This window comes from Thrips palmi, unplaced genomic scaffold (assembly GCF_012932325.1).
Source record: "Thrips palmi isolate BJ-2018 unplaced genomic scaffold, TpBJ-2018v1 HiC_scaffold_18, whole genome shotgun sequence".
NCBI lineage: Eukaryota > Metazoa > Arthropoda > Insecta > Thysanoptera > Thripidae > Thrips > Thrips palmi.
Genome location: NW_023144627.1, coordinates 2,276,965 through 2,299,951, shown reverse-complemented (window position 1 = coordinate 2,299,951; position 22,987 = coordinate 2,276,965). Strand labels below are relative to the sequence as shown.

At 42.2% G+C, this 22,987-nt stretch overlaps 2 protein-coding genes and 2 long non-coding RNA genes across 5 annotated transcripts; 3 read left to right on the top strand and 1 right to left on the bottom strand.

Annotated features, from left to right (window-relative positions):
• The first annotated feature begins 3,340 nt into the window (after positions 1-3,340).
• On the top strand, positions 3,341-6,736 carry LOC117645090. Its single transcript, XM_034385008.1, has 3 exons — positions 3,341-3,351; positions 3,695-6,517; positions 6,602-6,736. The coding sequence occupies exon 2, from the start codon at positions 3,704-3,706 to the stop codon at positions 6,476-6,478; it is 2,775 nt and encodes a 924-aa protein (XP_034240899.1). The 5' UTR covers positions 3,341-3,351; positions 3,695-3,703; the 3' UTR covers positions 6,479-6,517; positions 6,602-6,736.
• A 663-nt stretch (positions 6,737-7,399) lies between these two features.
• Positions 7,400-12,074, top strand: LOC117645092. 2 transcript variants are annotated; one of them, XR_004587702.1, is made up of 11 exons: positions 7,400-7,560; positions 7,639-7,782; positions 7,888-8,011; positions 8,092-8,215; positions 8,293-8,420; positions 8,510-8,622; positions 8,706-8,882; positions 10,935-11,189; positions 11,267-11,410; positions 11,625-11,855; positions 11,936-12,074. It is a non-coding gene; the product is annotated as an uncharacterized LOC117645092 (long non-coding RNA). The 2 variants fall into 2 exon arrangements; XR_004587703.1 differs by lacking the exons at positions 7,400-7,560; positions 7,639-7,782; positions 7,888-8,011; ... (2 more) ...; positions 8,510-8,622; positions 8,706-8,882 and adding exons at positions 10,368-10,507; positions 10,600-10,817.
• Positions 12,075-13,484: 1,410 nt separating this feature from the next.
• On the bottom strand, positions 13,485-18,024 carry LOC117644583. The gene is made up of 7 exons (XR_004587669.1): positions 17,651-18,024; positions 15,765-15,971; positions 15,243-15,416; positions 14,906-15,119; positions 14,341-14,546; positions 13,757-13,956; positions 13,485-13,633 (listed from the first exon to the last, which is right to left on the bottom strand). It is a non-coding gene; the product is annotated as an uncharacterized LOC117644583 (long non-coding RNA).
• Positions 18,025-19,338: 1,314 nt separating this feature from the next.
• LOC117644211 (GRB10-interacting GYF protein 2-like) lies at positions 19,339-20,343 on the top strand. The gene has a single exon (XM_034383477.1). The coding sequence runs from the start codon at positions 19,339-19,341 to the stop codon at positions 20,341-20,343; it is 1,005 nt and encodes a 334-aa protein (XP_034239368.1).
• The last annotated feature ends 2,644 nt before the right edge of the window (positions 20,344-22,987 follow it).

The window sequence follows — 22,987 nt, the reverse complement described above, 5'->3', positions numbered from 1 at the left end:
GTATTCCTCTTGAAGCTGACACAAAAGCATCAATGAATGATAATGTTGAACATTTCAGAAAGCTTGAGGTAAGTTAAATAAACTTCCAAGCACTCAGCAGTAGTAAGCAGATATACTCACAATTTCACCATCATAACTTATCAGATGGGGATATTTTTTCAGCATCTGACCTACAGGCATCTGATTTTTCCTGTCATTTTGTCGAATCTTAAAAGTGCCTTTCATTCCGTTAATGATTGTAGATTTTTCACTCCTCCCCGGCATTAAGAGTGCCATTGATTCAATAGCCTGTAAGAGTGAAAGATAAAATGAGACATGAAAATTAGCAGCAGTGGTCATTCAGCAGAAGCATGCTTTGAGTATATTTATTTTTACTTGATTTGTGACTGAGGGTGCAGGGTCATCCACATCAACAGAAACTGTAGCAGAAGATTTCCTTTTTTTAGATTTACGTGTCCTAAATTTGCTCTGAATAGATCGTGCAGAATTGGCAATCCAGCCTCTACCATTTCCCCTCTCAAAGAGAGCGTTCTGAAAAAATAAGTCTGTGTTACGCACTTTTAAAATTATTGGAACATCTTGGCAGGAAAAAACTGAATTTCAAATCGTACCCAAGGATAGGTAGTGACGCCATCTGACCTAACTTGAAACTTAGGATACTCCAGGACTATGGATTTTGCCAGTCCTTCACGCATATCTGCCGATACATCTGTTGGCTGACTGAAATTACACAAATAAAAATATAAGTAGCTAATTCATTAAAATTTGAAGGGACATCACTTTGTGATAGTGTTTTCTGTACTTAGCAATTTTGTAGAAGAGGTGTCGTGTTAAGAGCCTTACGATAGAGGCCCTATCATTTTTATAGAGTATCCCATCTCGATTTAGTTTGTCTATTTGTTCCTTCAGTTTGTCATTTCCTTCCAAGTACAGTTCTTGCAAAATGGCACCTATATCGTACTGCAAAATAAAACCGTTGCCTTTAAATAATATAACTTCAAAATTTTCAAATGAAATCAAGGGACAAATGAAACATAAAATGATGGACTCACATGAGGCAGAGTAGGTTTAAGCTTTAAAAGTTCTTCATGATCAAAAGAGTCCCTATTTCCTGTAGATGGCCCTGGTTGAGGAGTTTTGGAACTCAACCTTATGACTTGATCTGAATGAGATTGCGATGGTTGGGAGTTGCTTCCCAAAGACTTGAGAGGTGTTCTAGTTTCCTTCTTTCCAGCTGTATTATGGAACTGAAATGGTTTTCCATTCTCAACTGATCTCTGTTTGCTGCCTGGTTTACTTTTAGTGCTTTTCTTCCTTTTATTGTGTTTTCCAAGCTCTTTCAGCATTACGTCTGGTTGAAACGGTTTAAGGTTGAAATCTGCAAAAAGAAAACCAGTTATTTGCCTGTGCTCAAACTCAGTTTTATACTTTTGTAACTTCAATTTTTGTGTACATACTAGGATCCGCTTTCTTTGCCTCCTTATTTTGATGCTCATGTAGTTCAAATCTGGATTTTTCCCTGGATTTCAAATATTTTGGAATTCTTGCCCATTGAGCATCTGTGAAGTATTCTCTTACCTCTCCATAGTCCTCATTATCTTCACTTTCATCAACAGGCTGGACAAAATTAATTTTTAATGTTAATTCTTTTATTTTTATCATTGTAATACTTGTCACAATACTCGTGTACTTACATCTGAATCAAAGCTGCTGCTAGACAGAGACTGAGACAAGTCTTTGGATTCAACGATATCTGGCACTGTTTTGTTGGTTGAAACACCAAAGATTGTAGACTGCAAACAATCACTTGTATTACAATAACAGAATAAGTGAAAAAACAAAAACAAACCAGGACAATTATTCATTGTATCTTACTTTATAATTCAAACTTTCTGCTGACAGAAAATCACTTGGACCCTCCGAAATTTTGATTGGTGTTGAAATCCTACTCACAGATGGCAGTTGTTGGGTAAAACCTGAAGGGAGTCTTTCAGAGGCTGATGGTATCTGAAAGAAAGAAATAACATTGCCATAATAGTGAAAATTGTTTAACAAAACACAATCCTGAGGGAATCGAAAACTGATTGTGCGATGTTGGATCAATTACCTCAAGTTGCAGTTGTCGAGTAGAACCTGAAGTACCCTGTCTTTCAGAGGCGGATGGTTCCTGAAAGAAAGAAATAACATTGCCATAATAGTGAAAATTGTTTCACAAAACACAACCCCAAGGGAATCGAAAACTGATTGTGCGATGTTGGATCAATTACCTCAAGTTGCAGGGGTGTCCAACTGACATAAATCTCTTCACCTCCTTTGAAATTATATTTTCTTTTGATTTCCGTTTTCTGATCAGAATCTATATTTGTCATGAAAAAAATAGGAGCGTATGCTTGGCGTCTTCGTACCATGGCTTCGTCGTCTTCGCACCACTCATCAAATTCCTTCTTTAAACCCTTCATATCATTGGGCTCAATGTCTAAAGCTACCTTTCGGCCTTCCACACACACTTTGACCTCCACTGACATGGTAAATACTAAAAGTAATACTAAATATTCATTAATCCGTCCTACATTCAGACCAGCTGATAACTGTCACCTTTTCAAAAGTCGCTCGTTTGCGTAGCGGTTAATGAGCCAGGTTTGCCAACCGTAGCCCGGCAAACATAACTAAGAAGATAAATTTTGCCTCGACTAAAGGCATAGTTTCTCTCGTAAATAATTTTGAACTCTCTTGGAAATAATTTAAAAAGGTCTCTTTCACTGCGCTTTTCAATGAAAACCTTTCCGTGACATAGCTTTTGTTCCACTGTTTCAATGTTCTGAGTGTGCAAGATTGGGGTCCTTTCCGTCGGCTGAATCTTATGGAAGGCGGTGAGTCGTTTACGGTGTCTCTTCCGGCGTTTTCGCCATGTGTGTGTAGTTATGTGTGTGTGTTTGTTGAAGTCAGCATACACCAATTTCAAAGTTTTCACTACAGAATTTGTGAATAACAGAAGTCTCGTGATTTGACTTGTTTCAGAAACCATCGGCAGATGTGTGAACGTATTTGCGTGTCAGTGTTTGTCTTCGAATGCGGTGGAGCTCGATTTCTGTTTCATCAGCAGTTAACCTAAGTCGTCTTGTACACTGGACTCCCTCGACTCCGTCGAAAAAAAATAAGGAAATTTCAACTGTTGGTGAGTTAACTTTAGTAGGTGCATGCTTAAAATCATGTCGTATGGTCTTAAGTGCTGTTCAATGAGAATTATGTTTCAGGTTCAACCAGGTTACCATTCATATCTCTGATTTTTTATGAAAGGTTTTGATGAGGTCTTGACAGTGTTTTCATGTGACTATTGGCTTCCAGGCACAGGTACTTGTGTTTCTATTACTTTTTCTTTGTATTTGATGTTTTGTGGAGCAGCTCTGATTTCCATACTACTGTATTTTTGAACCAATCTTTTTAATTTGTTCCAGGTGTCCAAGATGCGTAAAAGATCTCTTGAATTCAGTTGTGCTGAACCAAGTTACCATTCGTATCTCTGATTTTTATGAAACGTTTTGATGAGGTCTTGACAGTGTTTTCATGTGACTATTGGCTTCCAGGCACAGGTACTTGTATTTCTATTACTTTTTCTTTGTATTTGATGTTTTGTGGAGCAGCTCTAATTTCCATACTACTGTATTTATGAACCAATCTTTTTAATTTGTTCCAGGTGTTCAAGATGCCTAAAAGATCTCTTGAGTTCAGTTGTGCTGAATGTCCCACTCTAGGGAAAATTTTTGTACTTGATTCCATCAACCTTCATTATCGCAACTGCCATGGTGGCATTGCCATTTTTAGATGTAGTGTATGTAGTCTACCCTTCGATCACAAAACCTCTTTGATTCGGCACTTGAAACATGATCATGATACAGAGGGCAGTTTGGAGGATGGTGCCAGTGGTAGCAATATTGTTCAAGATGAAGTTGCTGACCAGCAACCAACCTCAACCTCATCCAATGTTGAAGAACAAGAAGAGAATGATGTGCTTACAAGTATCTCTCAAGATAGTGACTCTGATAATGCGCAACATTTGGTAGAAGTGACAGAAGAAGTAGCAGCGGAGGTGTGCAACCCTTATCCCGTTGTTGATCTAACTTCTGTTGCTGCTAATATTATTATGGAACTGCGGTCCACTGCAAGATTGACAGGTGTAGCTATTGAAAGGTTTCAAAAAGCTTATGAGAAACTGTTCATTGCACAAACTAATATAGTGAAGAACAAATTGTTTTCATCTTTGAAGGATCGAGGAATTCCAGCATCAGATATTGTGAATCTTTTAGATGAAGTGCACAAAATTGAAAATCCATTCAGCGGGTTGAAGACAACTGACGAACAACTGGATTATTTTGAAGAAAAGTATGGACTTGTAAGACCTGAAGAGTGTCTTCTTGACACACGGATTGACAATCGGCTTGATCCTAAAACAAATGAATATGTCCCAACCCAAGTCACTGAATCATTTCAATCTGTGTCAATAATTGACACCTTAAAGTTAGTTCTTTCTCAGAAGAAAAACCGTGACAACATTTTCCAAGACTACATTCGCAAGAAGAGTGGTGTTTTAAAATCATGGATGGATGGATCTGACTTTGAAAACCACCCTCTCCTGACCAAGTACCCCAAAGCGCTTCAGATATGTCTATTTTATGATGATCTGGAAATTGCTTCCGCCTTGGGATCTAAAACGATAATTCACAAACTTGGTGTGTTCTTCTTTCAAATTTTAAATGGACCAGCTCATCTGAAGTCAAAACTTTCCTCTATTCATCTTCTTGCTTTGGCGTATGCTGATGATTTGAAGAAGCCTGGTGCATTCAAAAAGGTTCTCTACAAATTTGTCCAAGATATGAAAAAATTGGGGTCTGAAGATGGAGTTGTCATCGAAATTGATGGACAACAGCTAATCATGAGAGCTGTTCTTGTAACTGTGGCAGCAGACACCCTTGCAGCACATCAACTGCTTGGCTTCCTATCTCCCGCTGCTCGCTTCTTCTGCAGAGTTTGTATGATCAGCCGCCCCCTTTTTAGGCTTGACGGTAATCTGGAAGCTGAATTGAGAACACCTGAAAATCATGACAAGCAAGTTGTTGAAGTAATAAAGGTGCCCAAACTTTCCACTCAATATGGTGTTAAAGAAGAGTGTTGCTTGAATGAAGTTCCTTACTTCCATTGTGTGGATGGCTCTGTTTTTGATGCATTTCATGACCTCCTTGAAGGCGTTGTCCCTGCAGTTCTCAAGATGGTTTTAAGAAATATCATATACATTAGAAAGGCTTTGACTGTTCCAGAATTTAATATGAGAATAGCATCTTTTTCATACGGCATCCCAGATAGCAAGAACAAGCCATCTCCCAACTTCACCCTGAATATGTTGACTGGTCACGACAAGCCTAAACAGACTGGAACCCAAATGTGGTGCTTAATGCGTGCATTTCCTTTTCTTGTAGCTGATTGTGTTGCAGAGGGTGATCCTCACATGGAGGTTATATTTGTGACTCAAGACATTATGAAAATTGTTTTCTCTTTCGAAACTACTGATTATGATTTGGACCACTTAGATACACTGATTTTCAGATTGATTGACATGTTTAAGTCTCTCTATGTTGATGCCCCAGACCCTAATGAAGAGGAAGAAGAAGCAGATCAAAGCAATCAAGGCGGAGAAGAAGAAAACGAAGCTGATGTAGATGAGGAGGGCCTTGAAGCTGATGAAGATGATGTGGGTCCTGAAGCTGATGTAGATGAAGTGGTCCCTATGGCTGAAGCACAGCCTCAGGAAGGACAACAACAGCCACAACAAAGACGTCGGAGAAGGAAGAAACCTCTGAAAGTCCATTTATTTAATAAACTCCATCATCTAAAACATTATGCCGAACAGCAAAGGAAAAAAGGCCCAATTGTCAGATTGTGGTGTGCCAAATTTGAGGCCTGCCTCAAGCTCTTTCGGCAATATGCCAGTATATGTTGCAACTTTAAAAACCCACCCAAAACGATGGCCCAAATGTTCCAGTTGAGCCACCTTTGGTCTTTGTTGCATGATGATGAGTCCACTTCTGTCGAATACAAGCCTGAATCAAACCTTACCCCTGAAAATAGTATTCATAAGGAACTTTTTGTCAAAGCTGGTATTTCTGCTTTTGTTGATACGAAGAAGGTCACTATCCATGGTGAAGAATACCGGCCTGGACTGTTTCTAGTTTTTGCTGGAGAAGAACCCAAGTTTTCATTAATATCAGATATCTATGTTGCACCTGAGAATTCAGTGTATTTTCTTGTGAAACCATGGAAACTTGTTGGGTTGAGCGGCAAGTATAATGCATACCAAGTTACTAAAGATGATCTCTCAGACTATGCACTTCTAAGTGTGTCCTCTGTTTCTAACTTTCGCCCTCTTGCCCCTTGGAGCTGTGGCAGTGGCAACATCTATATTGCCCCTCGTACTCAAGTACTCTGATTTTATGTTCTCTTCACATGGAACTTTGACGCATCAGAAGTAAGTACCCTCCTTATGTTGTATCAGTTGCTTAGCACAACTGTTCCCACTGATACCAGCTCTAAATTTCTCTTTTCCCTGCAGGTCATTTATTCTGCCTTCATCGCAGTTTCAGAAAATAAATCTAATTTAATTCAATGATTAAAATTTCATTTGCTAATTATGTTTACTCGACAAAGACACAAAAATTGTCTTGTCTTATTGGATAAATACTATGGCTGTTTCCAAGATATTTGAAAATCAACAAAGATTATTATTTTTCATTACTTTGTCTTTGAAACCTCATACTTGTTATAAAATCATCTCATTCGAAGGTATGAGTCCCTCATGCAATGTTTAGCTTGTGTTCCCTACACTTATTGAATTAACTTGTCATTTTTATATTTGAATTACAGATTTGTGTCCAGTAAATGAAGTTGTGTGGGAAGTGGAGTTACACATGCATGGCTGCCTCCCTGGTCTGTATGCAAGGGAAATTCTTTTTTCTAGTCACCTACATGAGGTGGATACTTGGTTCTTTGTCTTGGCGCTCTTTGTGTGTTTTCACAAGGTAAAACCATTTACATTCTTTTTGATTTTTATTCATTATGGACTGTATTTTGCAAGTAATTATGAACATTCTAATGTATAGGTTCATCTTTGCCGTGATGTTCTGTACCAGCGGAGGAAATATCTATTTCCCTTGGTACTCAAGTTCTCTGATAACATGTTCTCTACATGTACATTGCTGCATTACAGGTAAATTGCCTCTCATGTTGTAATAGTTTCTCAGTAAAAGTGTTTTAACTCATATCAGAACTAAATTTTTCTTTTAATTGCAGGTTATTTGTTCTGCCTTAAATGCGCTTTAATTATATGAGTGTTATGAAATGTAATGTTACAAGTTTGCTTCTTTAATTATGATAAATGAACAAGGACACAAAGATTGTCTTGTGTAATGGGATGAAAACTAATGCTGTACATAACTTATAAAGTCAACTAGGATTATTATTTTTTCTTTACTTTTTGTGTGCAAAGTCACGTTTGTATCATCAAATCAATGGGTACGTGTTCTTAATGCAATGTTTACTTTGTGTTTTCTACATTCAGTTAACTAACATGTCATTTTTTTTTAACTACAGCATATTCTTCTGCTGAGGGCTCAACTGGAGACCAATTGCAATTGCAGGCCAATAGATGAGATGCCAGAACACGCTGCCTCTTGTCTCCTTAAATTGACTGAATAATCCGTTCTAGGGCATTATTCTTATTTCTCTTGTTTCTTGGTAAGTTAATTTATCACATTGGGCACTTGGGGTGATGTTTCTATATTTTCTTTGTTTCTCTACTTGTCTTCATTTTTTTTTTAATTTTTGTTTTCATATGTTTAGATTTGAATTCAGTCAATGGAGTTGTGTCTATTATACATATTGAATGCTGTTTTCTTGAGCGGACTGATATGATTCTGTAATTTCATTTCTTAACTTACTGAATCAAAACTGCTCAGAGTTATTAGTGAGTATTCCTCCTGCCATATTAAGATTGCCTTGCCTTCATTAGTTCTTTAACATATTGCTTTCTTTTTGTTAATGCAGCACGTCGTGCTGCTTATGCCAAGCTTGAAGGACAGCGCTAAATGCGAGCTATGGGCTCTGATGCTGGCTACAGTTGGCTTCATAAGCTATTTCTAATGAAGGCTCTAAAGATTTCATCTGGCCTGTAAGTAAAACCACTGCCTCTGTGAAGGTGATGTCTGCTTTTTATCCTTTGATCTAATAACAAATTTTATGTTGCAGGAGCTAAAATGATAGTGACAGCTTAACACATGCCAGGTTGCGTTCCAGGTCAAGGAAATTTTTTGTAAAAATGACGTAGATGAACTCATCACTTTTATCTAAGTCTCCACTCAGAGAGTTGTCTCAAGGTAAAAACAACAACTTTCAGTTTTTTATTACTTTATAGTTCACTGTTTGCATGGAGTTGTAATTTAATTCGTTACATTCTCTGGTGTAGGTTCAGCTTTGTGGTGATGATCTTTTCCAGCGGAGGCAACATCCATTTGTCCTCCTCCTACTCAAGTTCTCTAATAAAATTTTTTCTTCGTGTTGAATATTGATGCATCAGAGGTAAATTACTTGTCATGTTGTAACAGTAGCTTAGTGATAGTTCTTCTTTTGTTATCGGCACTAAATTTCTTTTATCTCTGCAGGTTGTTTGTTCTGCCTTTATTGTAGTTTTATAAAATAAGTATTATTTAATGCAATAATTGAACTGCGCTTCGATAATTGTGCTGTATCCACAGACACAAAAAATGTCTTGTCTAATGGGGATGAAAACCATAGCTGGTCACCTGGTTCTAAGTCTTGTCTCCGTGTGTTCCCTCTTGGTAAGAACTTTCTTTTTGATTTCTATTTAATTTTGACTTTAGTTGAGAAGTGTTGTCTTTTGATGCTGGTCATTTTTTCGTGCAGAACCATTCGGGCATGAATCAGAGCATGCTTGTGCTAGGGCATACATCAGAGCATGCTGGCATGGGCCAGGGGCAGCTAGGCATGGCAGAGCAGGCAGCCGCAGCCAGGGCCAGGCAGGCAGCCAGGCAGCCAGCCAGGCAGCAGCCAGCCAGCCAGCCAGGCAGGCCAGCCAGCCCAGCCAGGCAGCCAGCCAGCAGCCAGCCAGGCAGCCAGCCAGGCAGCCAGCCAGGCAGCCAGCCAGCCCAGGCAGCCAGCCAGCGCAGCCCAGCCAGGCAGCCAGCCCAGGCAGCCAGCCAGGCAGCCAGCCAGGCAGCCAGCAGGCAGCAGCCAGGCAGCCAGCCAGGCAGCCAGCCAGGCAGCCAGCGCAGGCAGCCAGCCAGGCAGCCAGCCAGGCAGCCAGCCAGGCAGCCAGCCAGGCAGCCAGCCAGGCAGCCAGCCAGGCAGCCAGCCAGGCAGGCAGCCAGCCAGCCAGCCTAGCGGACTAACAGGCGAGCAGGCAGGGTAGCATAGGCCAGCTGGCAGCCAGCCAGCCTGGACAGGCACCAGACACGCAGACACTTACAATGAAAGCTGTTTACAACAAGACACTAAACATCCCCTCTGCTCTGTAAGTAAAACCATTGCCTCTGTTAGAGTGATGTCTGCTTCTTATTCTTTGATCTTCTGTCCATGTTTATGTTGCAGGTGCTATAATGGTAGTGGTAGCTTAATACATGCCAGGCTGTGTCCTTGGTCTGTAAGCAAGGAAAATGTTTTCAAAAATCACTTTGATGAACTTGGGACTTGTTTCTTAGTTTTGGCTCTGAGAGTTGTCTCAAGGTAAAAACAACAACTTTCTTTTTTATATTAATAATAGAGTTCACTTTGTTTGCATGGAGTTGTAATATCATTCTTCACATACTCTTTTGTAGGTTCAGCTTTGCAGTGTACCAGCAGAGGCAATATCTATTTCCCTTGGTACTCAAGTTCTCTCATAACATGTTCTCTACATGTTGTACATTCATGCATCAAAGGTGAATTGCCTCTCATGTTGTAATAGTTGCTCTGTAAAAGTGTTTTAACTCATATCAGAACTAAATTTTTCTTTTATCTGCAGGTTATTTGTTCTGCCTTAAATGCAGTTACATTAAATGGGTGTTATTAAACTCAATGATTTTAGTTTGCTTCTTTAATTAGGATTAATGAACAAAGAGGCAAAAAATGTCTTGTCTAATGGGATGAAAACTACAGCTGTTCCTAAGATACGGATTCAACAAGGATTTTTATTTATTTTTGTGTGCAAAGTCACATTTGTTTTTAAATAATCAAATCAATAGGTATGTGTTCTTCATGCAATGTTTAGTTTGTGTTTCCTTCATTCAGTTAACTAACATGTCATATTTTTTTTAAACCACAGCATCTTCTTCTGCTGAGGGCACAACTGGAGCCCAATTGCAATTGCAGGCCATTAGATGAGATGCGGGAACACTTTGCTGCTTGTCTCTTGAAATTGGCTGAATAACCCGTTCTCGAACATTACTCTTACTCCTCTCCTTTCATGGTAAGTTTATCAAGTTGGGCATATTTTCTTTGTTTCTCTACTAATCTATCTATATAGTGTTTTTTAAAATATTTTTCTATTCATATTTGCAGATCTGTGTTTAGTTAATGAAGTTGTTTGTTTTGTACAAATTGAATGCTGTTTTCTTGAGCAGACTGGTATGATTCTGTAATTTCCTTACTTAATTAATGCAATGATTAAACTTCGCATTGTGCTTCATCAACAGACACAAAAATTGTCTTGTCTAATGGGGATGAAAACTATAGCTGGTAACCTCGTTTTAAGTCTTGTCTCCGTGTGTTCCCTCTTGGTAAGAACTTTCTTTTTGATTTCTATTTAATATTGACTTTTGTCGAGAGGTGTTGTCTTTGAATTCTGGTCATTCTTTCATGCAGAACCATTTATCCGAGGTTTTTTTTATTATCAGATCCATGCATCCATGTTCAGGGCTTGACATGGGAGAGAAGTGGCTGGGGGCCAGGGGGCAGCCAGGTCATCAGGTAGACAACCCACGAGAGAAACAGCCCAGAAGGCTGCCAGCCACCTAGGCTGCCAGGAAACCAAGCCAGCAGGCAGCAAGGCAGCCAGGACTGCAGGGATGCAGGCAAGGCTCCAGGCATGCAGACGCTTACATTAGATAAAACCTGTTTCACAACAAGAGTCCGAAGATTCCCTCTGAATGGTAAGTAGAATCATTGTCTCTGCTGGAGTGGTGTATGCTTTGTATCCTTCGATCATATATTTATTTTTATGTTGCAGGAGCCAAAATGATATTGAGAGCTTTACACATGCATGGCTGGGCTGCTTCCCAGGTCTTAAAGCAAGGGAAATTTTGTTTGTAGTCACCTACATGAATTGGATACTTGGTTCATTGTCTTGGCTTTCTGTGTGGATTTTCACAAGGTAAGAATATTCACATTCTTTTTTTAATTTTTATTTATCATTGACTTCGTTTGCAAGGCGTTGTCATTTAACTTGTACTCAAGCACTCTGGTAACGTGTTCTCTTCACATTAAAAATTGATGCAGCGAAGGTAAAGTTGCTTCTCATATAGTAATATTTGTTCAGTGAAAGTGTTTTTACTGATATCAGGACTAAATTTTCCTTTCTTCTGCAGGCTATTTATTCTCCCTTAATTGCAGTTACAATAAATGAGTGTTATTAAACTCAATGTTTTTAGTTTGCTTCTGTACTTGTTGTTTACCATCAAAGACACACTGATTGTCTTGTCTAATGGGATGAAAACTAAAGCTGTTCCTGAGATATTCACAAGTCAACTAAGACCATAATTGTTTCTTTCCTTTTTCTGTGCAAAGTCACATTTGTTTTAAAATCATCAAATCAATAGGTATGTGTTCTGCATTATGCAATGTTTAGTTTGTGTTTTCTACATTCAGTTAACTAACATGTCATTTTTTTTAACTACAGGAATTCTTCTGCTGAGGACACAACTGGAGACCAATTGCAATTGCACGCCAAGAGATGAGATGCCAGCACACTCTGCCTCTCGTCTCCTGAAATTGACTGAATAACCAGTTCTCGTACATTACTCTTGCTCCTCTGCTTTCATGGCAAGTTAATCAAGTTGGGCATTTGGGGTGATGTTTGCTATATTTTGTTTGTTCCTGTACTTATCTATTTTTTTTTTTTTAATTGACAGGCTTTTGTTAAGTCAATGGAGTATGCAGTTGTGTGTGTAATTTTGTTACACTTGCATGGCTGCATCTTTTGTTTTTGTAGAGACATCTCTCTGTTGAGATCTTTTTTAAGTCACCTAGATTATCTATTTACTTGGTCTTGGTGTGTGCTTTCTCAAGGTAAGAGCTTTTTTTTTCAAATTCTGTTTTATTACTGACTTTGGTTACAAAGGGTTGCTTTTTTATTCTGATAATTCTTTTGATCCATGTCCAGGACATGGGAGAAGGACGGCTGGGCAGCAGGGAGGCCAGCAGGCAGCGGGCACCAGGCACCAGGCAGGCAGGCGGTGAGACACCACCCAGGCAGCCAGGCAGAAGAAAGACTAGCAAGCAGGCAGGAAGGCTACTAGGCTGGCATTCAGACTAGCAGTCAAGCATGAAGGCAGGCTCGCAGACACACCAGGCAAGCGGACGTGCAAGATTTCTCACATGCAACAGAAAAAAAACAACAGATCAGTGAAGTAATTGTAGGTAGAATGCAAAGTGTGTCGTTTTTGTGGACTTTTGTGAGTCCTTTTCTCTCTATATTTTTCAAACAGGGTGTAGGTTGTTGTTCTTTTTATGGTATCGAATTCAAATTTGCTCAATATCCTCGAATTGAGATAGATGAACTGTATTTAATTATAAAGTACTGTAGAATTTTTGATCTTATGTGTATTCAGCTAAATTCAAAGATAATACTGTGTAAGAATATTCTTTGTATCTCTAAAGTGAAGAAATTAAATGAATTGAATTAAACTGTAATTATTGTGGATGTTTTTGTGTATGAGAAGGTAGTTTTTCCTGCGTTTCTCGCATTGATAATTTCTGCGCTGGCAAATGCAGAATTTCCTGCGCTTTAGCGCAGAATAATCCTGTGAAAATTTCTACGTACTACTGAACTTTTTTCTGCGCTGCTTGTGCACAATTTCATGCGTTTCATAAGAAGGCTTAATTTTGTGCGTAAGCTTGCGCAGAAAACTCTGCGCTGAAGTGCATGCGTAACTTTGTACGCAAGCAATGCAGAAAATTATACGCTTTAACGTAGAAAAACCTACATAGTCAGTTAGTGTGCACGGGTATCACAACTTAGAGGTACACCCTGATGATCAACCCAAAACAGCTATCATTTTACCAGAAGATTTGGGACTACCACACAGACAGTTTGAATACACTCGATTGAGTTTTGGGCTCTCTGCAGCCCCAGGGGCATTCCAACAAGTCACAGATAGACTAGTCACACCAGCCTTAGAACCCAACAAGCACAATGATTTGGGAAATACTGTATCTGTTTACCTGGATGATGTCTGCATAGCTGGAGACAACTTCGAACAAATGTTGCAACGGCTGGAAGCCTTCCTTAATAGAGTCAGGGCTGGAGGGTTCCTCCTCAAAGCCAAAAAGTGTGAGTTGTTTCAAAAGGAGATTTCCTTCTTAGGACACATCCTGTCTGAAACAGGAATAAAAGTAGATTCAAATAAAATTGATAAAATCATTCATTGGCCACAGCCAAATGACAGTTCAGAATTAAAATCATGGCTTGGTTTAGCCGCCTACTATGGCAAATACGTACCTCATATGGCCAGCAAAGTTTCACCTTTGTACCGACTACTCAGAAAAGGAGTCCACTTTGATTGGACACCTTACTGTCAGGAAGCTTTTGACTCCGTCAAAACAGCTCTCACCACTGCGCCAGTCCTTGGTTCTCCAGACGTGGATAAAGGACCATTCACGTTGACTTGTGATGCCAGCCTCACTGGCCTAGGAGCAGTCCTAACACAAGAACAAGACGGCAATGAAGTAACGATAGCTTATTGGTCTAAAACATTAACCCCAGCACAGAGAAATTACTGTGTCACTCATAGGGAGCTCCTAGCATTGGTAGAGTCAGTAAAAGCCTTCAATCATTATCTAGCAGGAGCACCTTTCATAGTAAAATCAGATCACGCAGCCCTACAGTGGCTTAAAAATTTCAAAAACCCTACTGGCATGCTAGCAAGATGGTTAGAAAAGCTGTCTCCATACAAATTCACAGTCGTGCATGAAAAAGGCACTAACATCAGTCATGCGGATGCACTAAGTAGACGGCCAGACAGGCCATGTGAACCCAACTGCAAAAAGTGCACAAAAATCGAAGCTAAGGACGCAACAGCTTACCTCATCAGCTCCACTCTTGTGGAAGGGTTAACAATCCAGGAAGTCTTCACATCAGTACTCCAGGCCCCCAACACAGCACCAGTAGTTCACCCAATCAGCTTGGAAGGGAAGTTCTCCTCTCCACTGGCCAGGCAAATCGAAGAGTGGTACCAAGTCAAAAGAGACTTCCACTCGAACACAGACAAAACATTCCCCGGGCTGTGCACCTACAACAGAAACAACAAAACAATCATTAGTCTCATTGTCAAGGAAAAGATGGAACACAGACCACACGTTAATGATGTAGAAATAGCATTAAACATCCTGAAAGCCTGGCTCATCAACAGAAACATCACCGAGTGGAATTTACCAGAGTTTGACTATTACAAAAGTCCAGAAAACAATTTAGAAATAATTCCGCTACTCTACAAAGTATTCAAAGACACAAATATGACCATCAACATCTGTCACCACCACACTCAGCCCGACCCAACTAAGGTGAGAACTTGTGAAGAAAGTTGTCGCATTTGCCAAACAGTTGAGGAAAATAAAAGGGTTACAGAAATTCTACACACTGCAATCTCACCTGAAGGGGAAACACCACTAGAGATGGCATCACTGCAGAGAGCAGACAAAAACTTGGCCCAAATTATCACAGCAGTAGAGAAAGGCCAGAAAGGCCATTCTTCAAGATGTCATCAAGTTTGGGCGCAACACCAGAACACTTTGGCACCAGTACAACTCCTTAACACTTCAAAATGGAGTACTCTACAGGAGGTTTGAAGACCCAACAGGGGACCCTGCAAAAGAAACGCTGCAATTAATATTACCCAGGGCCAGTGTAAAATTCACAGTCAGAGAATACCATCAAAACTTGGGAGAAGGGAATCACTTTGGTGAAACAATGACACTCAATCACCTACGTAGGTTTTTCTGGTGGCCCAGAATGGCCGATGATGTAGCAGCACACATATCCAATTGCGACACTTGTCAAAGGTTCAAGAAACCGAGACACCCCACCAAAAACGCAGCACTCAAAATATTCAAGGAAGGGACACTCCATGGCAGGTGGCATGTAGATATTTGTGGCAAAGTACCTAAAACAAAAGAAGGTTACGAGTACATATTAGTGGCAATAGAGGCATTTTCAGGCTGGCCAGTTGTAGTCCCACTTGTTAAAAATGATGCTTCAGAAATTGCAACTGCACTAATAACCCATGTTTTCTCAGTTTACGGAGCACCAGTCTCTATCCTTTCGGATCAAGGGACACCCTTTGAGTCACAATTATTCCAGGAATTAATGGACTTGTACCAGATAAAGAAATATCGAACAACAGCCTTTCATCCTTCAGCCAACGGAAAAGTGGAAAGGTGGATCAGAACCCTCAAGCAGCAGTTGGCAATGCTTGTAAACAAAGTCCAAAAAGAATGGGTGAAATATTTACCTCACATAGCTCAAGCGTACAGGAATTTGCCGAATCCAGTCCACAAGTTCTCTCCATACGAAATGATGTTTGGCACAACCATGAGGACGCCGCTCACACTAAACCAGGGAAGCCCACCATGGACGAAGGACGTAGGCACCATGCCACAGCAAATCAGAGAGCGCCTGGACCAAATCCACGAACTGGTCAGGGAAATGCAAGAATCAGCTGCAACAAAAATGAAACAACGATATGACAACACGGCAATGCTGACCCCATTCAAGGCAGGAGACAGGGTCTATCTCTACAGACCAAGAGGGATTAAAGGAGTCTCCCCAAAGTTAACATCACCATGGGAAGGACCCTACACTATACTAAGCACTGTTAAAAAAAGTCTGAAAATTCAGACCAATTTTTTCAGACCTAGTGGTCTGAATCTGAAATTCAGACTTGAGTCAGAATTTTCAGACAGTTGGTCTTAATTTTACACCTAGTGGTCTGAAAAATGAGTTTCGGACTCAAGAGTCTGAATATTTGGATGGCGCGGTACAAATTTTCGGCGTCGGGGTCTTAAAACAGTCATTTGTAGTAGAAGGTCTGAATTTTCATCCTGCGCAGTCTGAAATTGACGCTTTACGTGTTTTCTGATATAAGGCATGACTGCGTTTCAGGTGCTATGGACCCTGAATTGCTAGAGCAGTAGTAAATAAACTTTTGCTCAGCTAAGCGAACGGCCGTCCAGTGTTGAGTTTAAAATCAGCCTGCACTCCGCTGGTAGCTGCAGGATGCGACATGTTTGCCCTGGTTCCGGCCTGGACCGAAGCCCGGGTCACCCGAGCCGAGCCGCTCCGGCGGGGGCCAGCCGAGCCAGGCACACCGAGCCGAGCCGGGGCGCTCGGAAAAATCACCGCTGACCGGCGTGCCGGCCGAAGCCTACCTGCGCGGGGCGGGGGGAGAGGAGGGGGCCCTTAATCCCTCGGCCACTCGGGATTTCTAGACAGAATGCGTCAGTTTTAGCTTGTCTCCAGAGCAGTGCACATCGCATCCGAATACAAGTCCGCGTCGCGTGTCATCTTTCTTGTGACGCTCCGTCGTCAAGCAACGTTTTATGTGTTACATCGGCGCTCAGCACAGTGTGTACAGTGCCGTTTTGCCTTCGCCTTTCCGTGCTCCAAAATTGCTTCTAGGTGCGTGCAGTCACCACTCTAAAGCATCCGAAATCCGCGGCCAGCAGGCTGTGAAAGTGGGGTAGCCTTATACTGATATTGCGTCTTCCAAACTAAAGGGACGGGTGATGAGCGAGTGGGTGGCGTTTTGGAAATTTGTCACTCCTCTTTCATCCTCGTCCCCAAAGTATTTTCATCGCGCCGAAAAAGTTTCCACAAAGTGTGCATCTGGATCCAACATGCTGCTTTCCAGTGTTTACAGCTGCATCTTCTGGAGTCTTACATTCGAGGACTAGTTTTTTTTTTGGAAGCTCTCTCAGCAAAATATCATATCTAGTTAAAGTTTTGCGGAACTTTGGGTGCTACATTTAACAACAAGAGCTGTTTTACAACTGCTCTATTTAGTGCATGCATTCCATGTTTCTCAGCAATTTTAAACATGCATCTCCAAAACATAATATACATCCTGACAAAAGTGGTAATTTTGTAACCTAGGCGGCTTAGAATTCAAACCCGCGAGGTGAAAAATTCAGACTACCTGGTAGTCGTAAAATTCAAAGTACATGCTAGTCTGAAAATTCAGACGACAGGTGGTCCCAAAATTCAGAGTGTCCGGGGGTCTGAAAATTCAGACCACTGGGTTTCAAATTGACTTCATCCTAAAAAGTCTGAAAATTTCGACTTTTTTTTAACAGTGAGTATCTTAACGACTGTAACGCAAGAATTCAGAAGGAAGCTCACCCATATACCATGATGATAGTCCACACCGACAGATTGGCAGCATATCCAAACTCCGAGGAAGAGACTCAAGCTGCCTGGCTCACATACGTCTGAGTCATCCAATAACCAAAGACGACATGTCAACGGGCCAGCACGACTGACCAAAGGTGAAGGAAAGGGCAGCCTGGCCTTGCCCAGGTCTCCGGTATGGTCTGTGGCAATCACCGCCAGCCACCCGCTTGTGGTGCAGTTGTCGTGAAGCTTGCTGTCACAGAACCCGATGGTGAGCTCTCAACCTGACGGCGCTGCTGGCGCTGGTGGCGGCGAAGAGCAGCCTTCCAGCCCTGCGCTGCGAGGCTTTCTTCTGGTCCATCGGAGCCGCTCTCGAAGTGGAGTTCCGCTTTCATCCGCCTCACGCTGGCGGTGCCCCAGCAGACCACGCTAGTATTCGCGGCGGCGATGGCCGGGACCACCATGGCCGCGCTGCGGACGCTGGTGCTGCGGTCGGCGCCCGTTCCAGAGGCGTTGCTGGTCTTGACTAGTGTTCTAAAGGGTAGGAATATTCCCGGGAATTTAGGGTATTCCCGGGAACGTTCCCGGGCACAATCAAACCCCAAAAATGGGAAATTCCCGGGAATTTAAAAAATGGCTAAAAACAGCTGGTTTTTTGCAGGGAAAATGTAGAACACGCAAGGTATCAAGTAAAAATTATGAAACACATGAGTGTATTTCCATTTTTCTTTCAGAAGGGAACAAAACAAAACGTTTTGTAATCAAAAATTAGTTTTCTATCAAAAAATTTCGTATTAAAAAATTTAACTTTTATCAAAAGTGATGGGTTTCATATGAAGCAATGTTCCCGGCCAAGTGGGAATATTCCCGGGAATTCCCGGGAAGTCTCGGGAATATTCCCCTGAATGATTGTTCCCGGGAATTTTCGAACACTAGTCTTGACTGAGCCGCTCCCGACGAAAACTCCACTTACATCCCGACCCGGTCACGGAACCAGGCCGGGAACGGAAGAGGCAACTTCCAGCCCAACTACGCCGGCGGGGCCGCACCAGGGGGCTATCCCCGACATAAAGCCGAGGCCTTTCCCTGGCAACGACCCCGGGCCCCCGTACACAAAGGGGCCCGCCGGTACCCGGTTCCACTGGCCAGATGGAAAAGACTGTCTCCCGGATCCCAAGCCTGAGAACAGCCCCCGAGACCCCGACACCACAATGATGCCGAGAGTCCCGCCGGGAAAGCCGCGAAACGGCAAAGGTTGGAACGTCCACCAACAGGACACAGAGGATCTTCTTGAACCATTTGATCCACGACGGCAATCGAGCAACCATCGAGCAGCCCTCTTCTAGCTGTAGCCGAGCATCTTCCAAAACTTGAAAGCAGTGTCCTCAAGTCCAAACGCCCAGAGCAGTCACCAGCTTCAGTTCTTCACAGACGCACTCCAACCATGTCAACAAACAGCTACGAGTCACCGCCTGCTCGCAATCGGCACTCTGACGCCTCAGAAATGGTCACGTCCACATAACCTGCAACAGGAGAACCAAGCATGAGTCGAACCGGCCATGGAAGCACCGCCTGCTATGACGAACCGGAAGCAACCGGCCGCCATCTTGTCCTTGCCCGCCATCTTATATCAAAGTCAAACTCGAATCTAGACCCAGCTCAGCTACCAAATCGGAAATCGGAAAACATCTGCAAAAATGGCCCCCAGAACTTGGATTGCTCATAAAGGAACCAACGAAAAGGACTCTGCCCGCGAATTGAAGGATGGAAAGGTAAAGAAAACTTACCAAATACCCAAAACCAGCCACCACAAAGAATGGGCCAGGGAATCGCCACTTCAGCCAGAGGACACTCTCACAACGGATACGGATCGGATTACGCCACTGAAAGAGAATAACAAGCAAATTAAACAAACCAAAACATCACCGCTAGCAAAACTTTTTGAAAAAGAGGAGGAGAAAGAAAGGAAAGTAAGACAAAAGCAACACCAGGAGCTACTTAGAAAGAAAAAACGGGACGCAGAATTTAGAAGAGAGCAGCTCGAGCAAAGAGAAAAGATAAGAAAACAGAAAATTCAGGCTCAGCGAGAAAGAGAAGCCAGAGAAAGGAAGGAGTATGCGGAGAAGCTCAGAAAAGAAGAAGAGGCTCTAAGCTGGTTTGAAGACCCAGGATACACAAATTTGCTAGGAGCATGGGACTCAGCTTCGGAATCAGAAATTGAAGTCATAAATTTAGAAGAAAATGACTCAGACATTGAGGAAATATACTGCACAAGCCCAAAAACAATAAAAACTAGTGAAAAGAATCCAGAATACGTAAAGCAAGTGTTGGAATGCATGAGGGCTCAAGAAAAGGAAATGATGAAAGAAATAATGGAAATAGAATTCCAGATAAAAGCAATAGAAAAGGCAAACTCACCTCAGAAGGAGCAGCAGGATCAGCAGCCCAAACTCACAGCATGGGAAGCAGCTCAAATTGACACGACGATTCCAAGTCAGCCAGCACAACAGGCAGGAATTCCCTCGCAAAAATCCACATCACTGCAGCAAATAAAAACGAAACATGACGATAAAGCAATAGAAAACCAAGCAGGACAGTCAAGGAAAAGAGGAAAATCCAAAAGGTTAAGATGCACCAAGTGCCACTCAAGAGGGCACACTACATCAGAATGCAAACTCACCGAGGTAAACGAAGCCAAGTAGAGCAAGCAGCAGCAGGGAAGTAAGGGACGTCAGCAGCAAGTCCAACGCGTCTTGTCCTCGAGCAAAAGAAGTAAACTGCTTCGACAACGGCTCCGTCAAGACCAGAAGAAAAACAACATCAAAACCTGAAACAAAGCAAATAATAAAAAAAAAAGGCACTAAATAACAACTGAGCAAGGGAGCGTCAAGTGGGCCCTTAAGACCAGTACACAGGCAAACCTTTTCTTTAAAAAAAAAAAACAAGCACACTTCACCAATTTGGAAGCAAAAAAAAATAATAATAAAGGAAGGACAACACTCACCAGAAACCACCGTGCAAGGAACAAAAAGTTAGGGTCAAGAAGTGCCCAACATGCAAGATAAAAGGAAAGGAACGTGAAACAAACAAACAACAATCATGCTTCATGCAATTTATAAAATCAGGGTTTAACATCGAGAAACCAAAAGACACCAAAAGGGCAACCAACCCACAAGAAGCCTGAAGGGCACAGGAAAAGAAGGGAGCATATTCCCAACAAAATCATCACTCCGTCTCAGAATCACTAGAAACACTAGAGTCGCTAGAGAGCTAATTTATTTAATACGTGCAACGCCTTCCCATGACCCCCTCCGATTTTGACCAAAATTTTTTTCTGAGATGCCCTTATGGTAAGAAAAAACATCCTAAAATATTAGGTCGCTAAAAAATTTATTGGCCGAGAAAACCAATGTTTTCAAAATTTGCCACTTTTTTTACTTAATTTGGGAGTTTCTTTACTACTCTGAGGTTTTTGGTGCTAAGTGGCTGAAAATTGATATCCTTATGTAAAATTGCCCAAGGAACAAGAATATGGTCACAGATTTGACCTACGACCGATATCTTGAGAAATACGTACCCAAAACGACCAAATTTTACTGAAAATACCCAAATTTTGGGGAAACGGTCAAAAATATTTTTTATCCACGATCCGTTGACGCCATCTTGTAGAAAAAGAGCTAATAAAGCCAATGAGCACACGCCCATGTTTGTAGCTCAAACCGTTTAGAAGCTGTAAGGCGTCAAAGTTGGAGGTTTTTTGAGGGGGCCTGAAAACCGGCCCTTTTGACCTCTGCGCTCAATGTCCGGCACCCGAGCCGTACCAGCCATGATCCTTGCTTTCGAGGTGAGGTCTGCGTGCGCAATGGGATTCAAGAAGAGGGTGAAGCGGCACAGCGTTTCTGAACAGGGTCCTCTTTAGAGCGCCTGAACAGCCGAGGGTTGGTAAGCTCACCAAACGGCGCTTGGAAAGCACTCGCCGCACCGTGGGCTCGCTCAAGGCCACGAACAATGCCATTCGGTGTAAGTCTAAAACTGTCGCCCTCGACAAGCTTCGGATTCTGTTGGCTGCCCCTTCCTTCTCTCTCTTTCCCACAAGGTCCAAAGCCGTGGCCCACGACCCCTCAACCTGCCCCAATCCCGGATATATTGTGTGTTGATTCAGATGAATTTCAAGCTTTTTGTCGGAAGCTGTCGCCCTTTGGGAAGCTTAAGAAGTTCTTCGGAATCTGTCGGCGTTTCCCCCGGCGGTTTTCTCACTTTCCCAACCCTGAGGGGTTGAGGTCGACTTAGCTCCATAGTATTATGACCCAAATTTGGGAGTCATGATCATGACTCTTTCATTCTCAGTGTAAAATGCTCTTTAACTCGAGACAAGTCAATAACAGTCTGAGAGTGCGGTCGACAGCTCGAGGGCAACGCAAGGTTCACACGTTCACACTGGTCAGAGAATTAAGGGGAGTCATAATGAAGTAAGGGAAATTTAAAGGGGCATTAGAACTCAGGGAAAACCGTAATTAGGTTAGGGAAAATCGCAACCAGGATAGGGAAAATTTTAAAAGCTGGCATGAAGTGTAAGTAATGCGTAGTAGGGGTGCTTGCTTAGCTCATGCGTTTCGCTCCGGAAATCATTAATATCGTATTTAATACCTATTTATACCTATTTATTGAACCTTGCGAATAAAACTTGAGAAAAAGGTCAGAGAAAATAGAAAGTTTCACCCTTTCAAGAAGGCCAAATTCAGGGAAAACGAAAACGGGAACCTGTTTGAACCTTCAGACAGCGAGCTAACGCCTTCGAACAGCTTTGGATTCTGTGTCGGCCGCAATCTCCAGCCCCGTCCTCTCTCTTCTTCTTCTTCTTCTTCCTTTCCCACATTGCCCTACTACCGCCCTCGACCCCTCAACCTCCCAAACACTAAATGAATTGTGTGTTGTTTCAGACGATTTTCAAGCTTTTGTTCGGTTACGGTCTCAAGCTGTCGCCCTCAGGAAGGTTCGGAAGAGAATCGCAGCTGCCCCTTGCTGTTTTCCACCCTTTCCCAACTTTTCAAACCCCTCGCCCTCGACCCCTCAGGGTTGGGAAAGTGAGAAAACCGCCGGGGGAAACGCCGACAGATTCCGAAGAACTTCTTAAGCTTCCCAAAGGGCGACAGCTTCCGACAAAAAGCTTGAAATTCATCTGAATCAACACACAATATATCCGGGATTGGGGGCAGGTTGAGGGGTCGTGGGCCACGGCTTTGGACCTTGTGGGAAAGAGAGAGAAGGAAGGGGCAGCCAACAGAATCCGAAGCTTGTCGAGGGCGACAGTTTTAGACTTACACCGAATGGCATTGTTCGTGGCCT